The sequence below is a fragment of the Cervus elaphus genome, chromosome 5, assembly GCF_910594005.1.
Source record: "Cervus elaphus chromosome 5, mCerEla1.1, whole genome shotgun sequence".
Taxonomy (NCBI): domain Eukaryota; kingdom Metazoa; phylum Chordata; class Mammalia; order Artiodactyla; family Cervidae; genus Cervus; species Cervus elaphus.
In genome coordinates, this window is record NC_057819.1 from 113,845,570 (window position 1) to 113,858,163 (window position 12,594).

The 12,594-nt window shown below is 44.7% G+C and overlaps 1 protein-coding gene across 1 annotated transcript; it reads right to left on the minus strand.

Moving 5' to 3' along the window:
* Positions 1–3,455: 3,455 nt before the first annotated feature.
* LOC122695076 (keratin, type I microfibrillar 48 kDa, component 8C-1-like) lies at positions 3,456–7,945 on the minus strand. Its single transcript, XM_043904559.1, has 7 exons — positions 7,529–7,945; positions 7,343–7,425; positions 6,666–6,822; positions 4,975–5,136; positions 4,755–4,880; positions 4,363–4,583; positions 3,456–3,915 (listed from the first exon to the last, which is right to left on the minus strand). Exons 1-7 carry the CDS (start codon positions 7,874–7,876, stop codon positions 3,837–3,839), a joined length of 1,176 nt encoding a protein of 391 aa, XP_043760494.1. The 5' UTR covers positions 7,877–7,945; the 3' UTR covers positions 3,456–3,836.
* Positions 7,946–12,594: the final 4,649 nt, after the last annotated feature.

Genomic DNA, 12,594 nt, shown 5'->3' on the forward strand with positions numbered 1-12,594 from the left:
AATCCCTCCAAGCATCAGGGTCTTTTCCAATGAGTCAACTCTTTGCATGAGGTGGCCAAAGTATTGGAGTTTCAGCTTCAGCATCAGTCCTTCCAGTGAACACCCAGGAGGAATCTCCTTTAGGATGGACTGGTTGGATCTCCTTGCAGTCCAATGGACTCTCAAGAGTCTTCTCCAACACCACAGTTCAAAAGCATCAATTCTTTGGCACTCAGCTTTCTTCACAGTCCAACTCTCACATCCATACATGACCACTGGAAAAACCATAGCCTTGAACAGACGGACCTTTGTTGGCAAAGTAATGTCTCTGCTTTTTAATATGCTATCTAGGTTGGTCATAACTTTCCTTCCAAGGAGTGTCTTTTAATTTCATGGCTGCAGTCACCGTCTTCAGTGATTTTGGAGCCCAAAATAATAAAGTCTGACACTGTTTCCACTGTCTCCCCATCTATTTCCCATGAAGTGATGGGACCAGATGCCATGATCTTAGTTTTCTGAATGTTGAGCTTTAAGCCAACTTTTTCACTCTCCTCTTTCACTTTCATCAAGAGGCTTTTTAGTTCCCCTTCACTTTCTGCCATAAGGGTGGTGTCATCTGCATATCTGAGGTTATTGATATTTCTCCCGGCAATCTTGATTCCAGCTTGTGCTTCTTCCAGCCCAGCATTTCTCATGATGTACTCTGCATATAAGTTAAATAAGCAGGGTGACAATATGCAGCCTTGACGTACTCCTTTTCCTATTTGGAACCAGTCTGTTGTTCCATGTCCAGTTCTAACGGTTGCTTCTTGACCTGCATACAGGTTTCTCAAGAGGCAGGTCAGGTGGTCTGGTATTCCCATCTCCTTCAGAATTTTCCACAGTTTATTGTGATCCACACAGTCGAAGGCTTTGGCATAGTCAATAAAGCAGAAATAGATGTTTTTCTGGAACTCTCTTGCTTTTTCTATGATCCAGCGGATATTGGCAATTTGATCTCTGGTTCCTCTGCCTTTTCTAAAACCAGCTTGAACATCTGGAAGTTCTCAGTTCACGTATTGCTGAAGCCTGGCTTGGAGAATTTTGAGCATTACTTTACTAGCGTGTGAGATGAGTGCAATTGTGCGATAGTTTGAGCGTTCTTTGGGATTGCCTTTCTTAGGGATTGGAATAAAAACAGACCTTTTCCAGTCCTGTGGCCACTGCTGAGTTTTCCAAATTTGCTGGCATATTGAGTGCAGCACTTTCACAGCATCATCTTTCAGGATTTGAAATAGCTCAACTGGAATTCCATCACCTCCACTAGCTTTGTTCGTAGTAATACTTCCTAAGGCCCACTTGGCTTCACATTCCAGGATGTCTGGCTCTAGGTGAGTGATCACACCATTGTGATTATCTGGGTCATGAAGATCTTTTTTGTACAGTTCTTCTGTGTATTCTTGCCACCTCTTCTTAATATCTTCTGCTTCTGTTAGATCCATACCATTTCTGTCCTTTATTGAGCCCATTTTTGCATGAAATTTTCCCTTGGTATCTCTAATTTTCTTAAAGAGATCTCTAGTCTTTCCCATTCTATTGCTTTCCTCTATTTCTTTGCACTGATCGCTGAGGAAGGCTTTCTTATCTCTCCTTGCTATTCTTTGAAACTCTGCATTCAAATGGGAATATCTTTCCTTTTCTCGTTTGCTTTTTGCTTCTCTTCTTTTCTCAGCTATTTGTAAGGCCTCCTCAGACAACCATTTTGCTTTTTTGCATTTCTTTTCCATGGGGATGGTCTTGATCCCTGTCTCCTGTACAATGTCACGAACCTCCGACCATAGTTCATCAGGCTCTCTGTCTATCAGGTCTAGTCCCTTAAATCTATTTCTCACTTCCACTGTATATTCATAACGGATTTGATTTAGGTCATACCTGAATGGTCTAGTGGTTATCCCTACTCTCTTCAGTTTAAGTCTTAATTTGGCAATAAGGAGCACATGCAAATAAGTTAATCTATACAATTTTTCTATATTCCACATATAAGTGTTAATATATGATATTTGTTTTTCACTTCCTGACTTATTTCACTCTGAATGACAGTCTCTAGGTCCATCCATGTCTCTGCAAATGACACAGTTTCTATCATTTTTGTGACTGGGTAATATTCCATTGTACATATGTAACACATCTTATTTATCCATTCCTCTGTTGATGGACATTTTGTTTGCTATTGAAAAATAGTGCTGCAGTATACACTGGAGTGCAGGTATCTTTTTGAATTATGGAGCCACACTTACATTTGTCTGTATGATGCTTGTCTCTTTGTCTTGTCCACTCTAAAGACTATAAACACACTGTGGTCTAGGATTGGGGTTCACTTATTTGTGTGTCCTCAGTAACACACATAGTACTACACAACAGATGGTTGTTTGGGGCTGTGTCAGTCAGCATCAAAATGAATGAATCATTGAGATAGTGGCCAATAGAATTGAAAGTGTTGAATATTCAGTGATAAGACAAGTGAGGGCGGGGTAGGATTCATGTTTGTTGTAGGGAGACTTAATGAACATTGGCCTTTCTTGAAATGATAGGCAAAGAAATGATAACAAGGTTATGGAAGAACATTGTAGATATAAGCAAAGAGCCAGTGGAAAGAATAACTGAAAAGAGAGAGGTAAAGAGATACACCCATCTGCATCAAAGGGTCCTTAGATTACAAAGTGTTGAGTATAACAAGTGGGTAACAAGATGGACCAGTTTGGCAAAGATAAGCTTTTGTCCAATTAAATGTGATGTAATGGCTTGATACCAAGTGAAACTGTCCTATGTGTGAAGACCTGGAACTCAAGCTGAGGGGCAAGATTTTGGAGTCATCAGCATACAGGTGCGAGTTCTCCATGAGGAGAGATGTAGAAAGAGAAACACAGACTCACAAATCCAAGCATTTCCTCCACTTGAGACAGAAAGAGGAAGACAGGCTAATCAGAAGACAGAGAACAAACAGAGGTCTAACAAGAGGATCCAGAATGTGTGGGGTGATGGAAATCATTGAAGATACCTTCTAAGGAAAGAGTAGGCATCTACACTGGTCACACATGTGCAGCCAAGAGGCTGAGAGGATAGGAGAGCTCCTCTTGAACAGTCTCTACAGGAGCTAGTCTTCACAGTTAGAGAGAAACAGAAACAGAGAATTCCAGAGTGATGGGGATGAGAGTGGGAGAGAGCTGTAAGTTTTGGGGAGGATGCTCACAATTGCAGCCAAGGCCAGAAAAGAAAAGAAAAAAAAAAGGCATGAGTTTTAAAAGCCAGTTTTTCTGCATGGTCTTCCTGGGTGGGAGCCTCCCAGGAAGACAGCCTTCTCTCTCCCTTGGTATTTACCAGTGAAACATATGACTGGGACAGTCACTGAACTCACTTCATCCTCCTAATGAAGGGTTATTTTTATGAAACAGCCATAACAAGTACTTTACAATGCATGTATATGTATGAGAAACACATTTACTATGCCAGAGAAATAAAGTTTATTGGGAAGTAAATGAAGTAGCCTCCTTGCATTCCAGAGAATACCAAAGAAGCTAGGAAAGCAGGAAACACAATACCTAGAGGAAACACCCTAAAGTAAAACCTGGAGCTCAGATTGCTGGACTGTCTTCAGAGACAGAGACTTGACCTTCAGCAGGAGGGAGTTTTCCAGACATCGGAAGCAGATGAGGTGTGTCTTGGCTCGTGGAGAGCATTTCCATGTGTAGAAATTTCAGAGCTGGCTTGACAAGGTATCTAAATGGTAACTGAGCTCCAGCCAAGGCAGGACCTGGGCATCTTTTCTGTGCTTGTTCTAGGCTTCATTGTTGTCTTCAAAAAGGAGGCAGGTTTTTTAATTAACGGCAGCGATTTTGAGAGCAGGACCCACAGGAGTTGCCACTAGCATTGGTGGTGGCACATGGGTTGCAGGGGAGCCTGGGAGAACACAGAGGTTTAGAATGGGATGAGGAGAGGAGTGGCAAGAGTGCTAAGGTACTTTATGAGATATATCTGAATTCTTAGTGGTTGAAGTTAGTTGCAATCAACTTTGATTGTTACCAAATCTCTCTCCCTCTGCCATGTGCAGAGGTGGACAATTGTTATCTAATGCTCTTGAGATCTCACAGAACTCAACACAGTCTCCCTTACCCAGCAGTTGCTATTGTAACAGTTTCTATTACCACCCCTCCACTGTTAGCTCCCTGAGGCAGGAGATGAACGCCTTTCACCTTTGACCTTTCACATTTGCCTAACCATCACAAAGGAGACACTCCATGAATGTGTGCTCTTTGGTGAATTGAAAACATGGCCAACATGGGCATGCCCACAGTGTCTTGCAGACCCACCACACATTTTCCCAGGATCCCTTCTCCCCCTACTCACTTGCAGTCCTCGCTGTCCAGCAGACCCCGGTACGTGTTGATCTCACACTCCAGCCGGGCCCGCACGTCCAGCAGCACCTGGTACTCCTGGTTCTGCCGCTCCAGGTCACTCCTGATCTCCGCCAGCTGTGACTCCACGTTGCCAATCAGGCCCTGCACCTGGGCCAGCTGGGAGCTGTAGCGAGCCTCCGTCTCTGTCAGGGTGTTCTCCAGGGAGTCTCTCTGTCAGGGAAAAGGGGAGAAAGTTCACAGAGCTGCTCCTTCGAGGGCTTCTCCATTGCTTCCAAATAAGTCATGAGCTCCAAGAGTTCAGGAGAGGATGGTCCAGAAGGCATCCCAGTGCCCCTGACTCCCTGACCTCACCTCCTCACCAGGAGTCTCATCAATACCCACCAGGTTGTGCTGGGCCTGAAGCTCCACCTCCAGGGCGTTGACCGTGCGTCTCAGCTCGATGATCTCTGCCTGGCAGGACTGCAGCTGCTCTGAGCTGGACACCACCTGCTTGTTCAGCTCCTCAGTCTGAAACACCAAAGGGCAGAAGACAGGATCAGACCCCGTCTGAAGGGCCCCTAGGGGCCAAGGGTCCTGAGAGACCACATGCTGAGATGCTCACCTGCCTGATGTACCATTCCTCCACGTCCCTGCGGTTGGTCTCCACCAAGGCCTCGTACTGAGCCCTGGTCTCGTTGAGCACGCGGTTGAGGTCCACAGTGGGGGCGGCGTCCACCTCCACATTGAGGCGATCTCCCAGCTGGCTCCGCAGTGAGTTGGCTTCCTGAGGGAGGAAGGAGAAGAAATGAACCCACAGAAATGGATCTGCAATCTTCCTGCTGCAGGGAAGTGAGCACAACCCTGCCCAAAATGCACTGAAAGGAATATTCTGATCATTCCCCCGAACTGACACAGATATGGTGTAGGAATAAACCCAAATAGGCATCACATCCATTCCCTTCCCCCAACACTGAAACAAGCTCACCTTTTCTGTAAGCCTAAGTCCAAACTCGCAGGTCCTTCCTACCTCTTTCCCATTACATCCCCGTAGATACGGCTTTCCCAGCCATACTCCCCAGGTACGCCGCGCTCTGCCACATCTGTGTCTTTGCTCAGTCTCTTCCCTTAGACCAAAGTGCTGAAGTCCTCCCCTTCCCTCTGATTTGCCTCTGAGAAGACTTCCCAATCTCCCTTCAGGCAGATCGGATTGTTCCCAGAGCCTGAGGCTTGTACAACATGTACATATAAAGACTGTCTCTATACAACAAAAGCTTCTGTAATAAAATACCCATTGGGCAAGTTTGACAAGCAAAAGATAAATAAAAACTTCCCACTCTAAATGCCTATCCCGGAAGATATGTAGCAAAAATGTGTTTTTGCTGTTTAAAAGCAGTGAGTCATCACTAAGTGCCTCAGCTTAAAATGGTAGAGTAAGATCAGAATCAGAATTTAAAACTTCCTTGAGGTCCAGCTATCTCCCTGACCATCCAAGATGCCCACCCAGGATCACAGTTAACCTCATTGCAGGTGGGACATGCTCCCCCACGATAGGTATTTCCAATTCCTTCCCAGAATTTCACCTCACCAACATGTGTTCCCCTCACCCTTGACAATGACGGGTATATAAGAACCATTCTCCGTGATGCTCAAGGAGCAGTGATAGGAGAGAATATCGGTGCCAAAGCAAAAAGTCAAAGTCATGTGATGAGCACTTTGTAAGACATTGAACCCACAGGGAACAAAGGTGACATCCACTAAAGATGAAATGTGACAGAGCTTTCCATTGTAAACACAGAGGCACACCAGGAAAAGGAAATGTGTTATTTTCTCCATTTGGAGTACTTAGCTAGAAACATACAATTATGGAATTAAATGATTATGTTTTCTAGTAGGGTGAATAATAGCAAGGGAATAATGATGTCACGATAGCAGCTATTTTATATTTATAATTCATATAATACTTATTTCCCTCTACCTGTATGATGCACTGTGTTTTTACATGATCATCTCCACAGCCTTAAGACTAGAGAGCATGTTATTCCTTTTTCTCTCCCCCTCTATCTCTACCACCAAATTCAGGACCAGCAGAGAGGAGACCTCAATGAATATAAGTCCTTCCCCAGCATCTCCAACACCATCCACTCCTGCAGTTCACCTCACCCCTGCTCTCTATGGAGATAGAATCGCCATTCCCAGAGCTGACCTTGAGTTCCTCAGAGAAGGGTCCCAGCCCTGGAGGTCTGACAGCAGTTGCCTCCTGACTCCCAATGCTGAAGGCTTATCCCTGAAGTCTATGGTTTCTTTTCCTCTCACCTCCTCATGGTTCTTCTTGAGGCAGAGCAGCTCCTCCCTCAGGGACTCCACCTGGGCCTCCAGGTCGGCCTTGCACAGGGTCAGCTCATCCAGGATCCTACGCAGGCTATTTATGTCTGACTCCACCAGCTGCCGCAATGAACGCTCCGTCTCGTACCTGCATGCACAGACCAGAGCGGGAGAATGAGCCAGGCGGAAGCCCCGCTCCCTGCCCCGTGTCTTGTGTTCATGGGATTGGCCTGGCTCTCTTTGTGCTGACAGTTTTCTGCCTCTTCATATCCATGCTTTCTTCAAGATCTACATAAACAGGATGGAAAAGCCTTGGACTCATCCCAACACCAGAAGGCACTCAGGGAACTCATGAGGTGGACTCTCTCTCCTGTCAATTTTGTTGGTTAATAAACCACCCAATCAATCAACTTCACCAAGAACAATTCATTACAGTCTCTGAATTTGGGGGATGAAGGCCTTTCAGAAAGAGCGATATGAACTGAAGCTCAAATAGCACATGAGTCTGGATCTCTGTTTGCAAGTGGTTTTACCTAGCTGGCCATAAAAAAAAAAAAAAAAATGCCAGGAGAAATTAAAAGGGAGAAATGGCTTTCTCTTCTCTTCCAGGCAATGTTAGGCCCACACAGGGGCCTTGGAGGTCACCTGGCCCCCAAACCTCAACGTACTTGGTCCTGAAGTCATCAGAGGCCAGCTTGGCATTGTCGATCTGTATCACCAGCCTGGAGTTCTCGGACTTGGCGCACAGGATCTGAAAACAAGATTCCATGGTGAGGACCATTTGAACCTAACAACATTTTATTGCTCAAAGACAGAAAGCTACTGCTGTGCCCCCACTCAGCCCAGTCCCTCACCTTCTGCTGGAGCTCCTCGATGGTCCGGAAGTAGGACTGGTAGCTGGGGCACAAGAGGGGCTCCTGCTGCTGGCTCCTCTCCAGGATGCGGCTCTCCAGCTCTGCATTCTCCCGCTCCAGCTGCCGCACCTTCTCCAGGTAGCTAGCCAGCCGGTCATTCAGGAACTGCATGGTCTCCTTCTCGTTGCCATTGAAGGAGCCCTCGCAGAACCAGTTGCAGCTGCCCACATTGGCAGGGATGTTGCAGGCCCCGGGCAGGGTGGTGCCACGGCAGCTGTGGGGCACACAGGGCCGGGAGGAGCAGCTGGAGCGGTAGCTCAAGGTGGGCAGGCAGCAGCTGTAAGGCATGGTGCTGGGAGAGGTGATGGAAGGACAGGTGAACTGATGGAGGTGGAAGTGGATGAGGTTTGAGTCTCTCCTTTCTCCATGGTCCTTTTATACCCTTAATGGTGGGTGGGGTCTTGGCACTCAGCATAGTTTCCTTTCCTAATGCTTTGGCTAATTTTTTTCTCCAAAATATGCTACTTAGATGAATCCCAAGAGTCCCCCCTCAAATCATAAAATTATTCCATTCAGCTTGTGTCATAACAGGCTCCTCCAGGGTGCTCATGGCTGGTGATATCAGAGTTTCATCAGATGGTTTCAAAGGAGGTAGAATCATCATGGCCCCAAGTGGCTCTCCCCATTACTCAGAGGGGAGGACAGCCAGGGACATGGGGTGGAGTTGCTTAAGAATCAGGAACTCCTCGCCCATGAATTTCTGCCATTGGACTCCTTGGAAAGAGAGTGTGGAGTGAATAGTCTTTTCAATGGCCAGCCAGCTTCTCTCAAGTCTACCCATGCTTCACTGTTCGTTCAACCCATCCTTAGAGCAAAAGCTTGTCCTGTATTAACTATGAGAATTCTGAGCCTTTCTCAGGGAGAGTATTCATTGGGGCTTAGGGAATTTGTCAATACCTGGAGAGACTGAAAATAATTGAGTGTTATATGTAACATAGATAACCAAGAAGGACCTCCTGTAAAGCACAGAGAAGTCTATTCAGTATTCTATAATAACCTATACAGGAAAAGAAACTGAAACAGAATGTGCTGTGTGTTGCGCTAAGTCGCTCAATCGTGTCCAACTTTTTACGACCCCATGGACTGCAGCCCGCCAGGCTCCTCTGTCCATGGAGTTCTCCAGGGAAGAACACTGGAGTAGATTGCCATTTCCCTCACCAGGGGATCTTCCTGACCCAGGAATCAAACCCAGGTCTCCTGCATAACCAGGATTCTTAACCATCTGAGCTACTGAGAAAGAATACATATATGTATATGCGTAACTGAATCACTTGGCTATACGTCTGAAATTAACACAACATTGTACATCAACTGTACTTCAATAAAATTTTTAAATAAGAAAGAAATAAGGGACTTCCCTAGTGGTCCAGTTGTTAAGAATCTTCCTGCCAATGCAGGGGGCATGAGTTTCATTCCTGGTCAGGGAAGATCCCACATGTCCTGGAGCAACTAAACCCCTGCACCACAACTACTGAAGTCTATGCACCACAACAACTACAGAAGCCCGTGCACCTAGAGCCTGTGTTCCACCACAAAGAGTAGTGCCCACTCGCCACAAGTAGAGAAAGCTCACACACAGCAACAAACACCCAGCGCAGCCGCAGCCAAAAAGAAATAAATAAAGTTATTTTAAATAAAGAAAATAACTGAGTGTTCATGGTTAGAAAATGAAACCTCTGGACAGATGGGAATGGCACTGAAGATGCAGACTATAGCTCACAGTTCAGCCTGCAGCCTCTTTTTTGGAAATCAAGGTTTGTTGGGACACAGCCAGGCCTTTTCATTTAGGTGTTGTCTATGGCTGCCTTTGTACTACATGAAAGCTGAGTAGTTGCAACAAATTTTAGACTGCAAAGCCTAAAATATTTACTATCTGGCCCTTGACAAAAAGACGTCAACCAACCTGCACTGAAGCCATAATCTCCCTAAAAGTGAGAATGAGAAGAAATATCTAGAAGAAAAATTATGATGGAAATATTCCACAGAGTGAGAGTTCAAGGGTCAGTGTCAAAGCATAAATACAAAGCAGACTACTTCAGACTCAACAAAAAAGTAAAACCAGAATCAGGCACTCAGAGGTATCTTTGTATCCATAGCAACCTTATCTCAAAGCCTCTAGAAATTTCTCTTCCTTGCTATTAGACTTACTCCTTTGAGAGCATTGAAACCCCTAGAGATATGACTTTTCTAGCCTGAGATGCTCTCAGACAGTCAGAGCCCATGAGAATGCAGTTGACTCTGTCATCCCTAAGAAGTGGGTACCACACCTGATGAGTACACAGCTCTCCATCAGCTCTGGGTTCAGATACTCTTTGACCCTTCCCAGCCCTAGGGAGTATCCCTTATTGCCAACTAACAAATATTAACAAATTAGCCTTCCCCAGATTACCTTCTTCCCTGTCCCTCTCTAGCTGTCCTTTGTTCCATAAAGGAACAAAATCATGGTTCAGAAAGAAGTCCCAAAAGATTATTCGTGTAACACAAGACACTTTAAAAGAATGTATCCAGATTTTAAAAGCAGTGTTGAAGAGCAGAAAGGACCACATTTGAAGCTAAATGACCTGGGTGCACATCCTTCCTGACAGTATGAGCTCAGAGAAGTGAATCCCTTTTTTGACTCTAGTTTTCTTCATCTCTTAATTTGAAGTAATGATAATGCTGCCCACCTCATGGGTTCATTGTGAAAGGTAAGATGTTGTGTGTGAATATGAGTGGGGGTGACGATAGTTACTTCTGTAACCTTCCTCCTTTCTACTGTTGGCTCAAATGGCTCAGGTGAAAAATTTTGTGAACATTCAGTTTTGTTGAGCAGACAACCTCGGCAGGTTGCCCAAGCCAACCCAATGGTGATCAAACCTTACTCATCTCACAAATACTAGAGGCACAGAACTATATTCATGAGTTAATCAACAAAAATGCAAATGTTAACATTAATTTACTGGCTAGATTAGGAAGTTGACAGATGGTCTATTGTCCCTACTTTCTCGGCTAACTTCCTGATCTTCGAGGTTTGTTTATCTCACTTGGGGTGATTCTTGAGGAGGAAGAGCTCTCCACATGGAGCTGTATTGCCAACCAAGCCTCCTTTCTGGTGCTTGCATTGAAATAGGCTCTTCTCATCCTCTGAGAATCCTCCAGCCTTACAGCTCTCTGTGAGCATGCATAAAATAATGATAGTGTTACTTCTGCTCCTGTTGATGATGATGGTGACAATGATGCTACCATTTCATGAATACTTAGAGCTTCCCAGGTGATGCAGTAGTAAAGAATCCACTTGCCAATGCAGGAGATGCAAGTTCAATCCCCAGGTCAGAAGATCCCCTGGAGTAGGAAATGGCAACCCACTCCAGTATTCTTGCCTGGAAAATTCCATAGACAGAGGAGCCTGGTGGGCTGCAGTCCATTGCAAAGAGTTGGACATGACTGAGCACACACACACACATACACACACACGAATTTACTTATTATGTGCCAAACTGGTGCTAAGTGCTATGGCACATTTCTCATTTCATCATCCCAACAACCCAGTAAGATTACCTATAAAATTATTCCTATTTTACAAATAAGGTAACAGAATGAGAAAGGTTCAGAATTTTCTTAAGACAAAGTCCATAAGTAGCAGAGCAGGGATTTGAACTATTCATGTCCCAACTCCTGAGCCTGAATACCTAAACACAGTGTGAACATTTGGCACAGAAGTTTCTCTGGTTTTGTGAGAGGAAAGAAACCTTAGATTCATTTCTGTTTACTGTCCCTCTCTTTATAGTTTTTGTTTCTGGTCCCCGATGGGGCCTTCTTCCCCACTCCCCTTACCTCGTCAGTCCTCCAAAGGCTTCTCTGCTCAAGCAGTCCTTATAACTCGCTACGCTCTATAGTACCTTCCTGAGCTTGGTAAATAGCCAAGTTACGCTCATTTACTTTTTCCCAAGGGAAATTGCTATCCTTTTGCACAATTGATTGATTTGTCCAGATTGAAAATCAGATTGCCTTTTCTTAACATCTAAGCAAATGAAAATGCACAAAGGCATGACCTAGGCAATTTAGAATCTGGGAGAAAGTCTACTTGCCTTACCCTGTAAACGTTCACCTCAGAAGTAAGTTCTGTTTTCTAGAATCAAAAAATCTGAAGCCAGAAAGACCTGAACTTATGAAGGAGAAAACTGAGGAGCAGATAGTGATGTAGGCTGGAAATGAATAGCAATAGATATCTTTTTAGTCCGGTGGTCTTCTAGGACACTTCACACATAGTATTCCATCCTCACCCAAAACACTGGGTGTTTGGATTCTATTACCATCATTGATTAACAGAGATGAAGAATCTAAGATACTGGGGAGAGATTTAACTTATACAAATGACACAAGTATGTAGACTCAAGTTTGCCCAACCCAATTTACCTCATTATAAATTAGAGATGAGACACTGTTTAGAGGTCAAGATGTGTCAAAGCACAAGAACTAGGAGAAAACAAAGAAACAAGATCATGAATTCTGAGGCCAGTTCTGAGTACAGACAGGAAGACATACCTAGATTTACTGCATACTGCTTTGCTCCTCAGTAAACTAGGGGTCAAAAAGTGACAATCCTACAAGCTTGTGATGAGGCATGAATCCTGGAAGTAATGTGATGGCTTGTATAAAGGAAAATGCTGAGCACTCCTAGACAGCCCTGATCTTCCTGACAGCAGCCTCAGACCCCAAAGAGAACTCAAACCATGGCTTTAACATCAGATATGAAGATGGGGGAAAGTGCCTTATCTCTATCCCAAAGCAAATATAAAATAAGAGGGAAACAGAAATAAAAAGAATCAGCCAAAATATTCAGAATGTAAGTCTGGGGAAAAATCAAAGTGTGAGAATGGTATGTCCATTTGGCTAGGAGTTCAGACCAGGACAACCAGGAGCCAGTAAAACAGGTCATCAAGAGCATTGATGTACAACTGAGAAGGAACTGGACCCCAGCAGAAGGTGGATCTGGAGTCAAAGAGTGTTAGGTAAGGCTTAGTAGA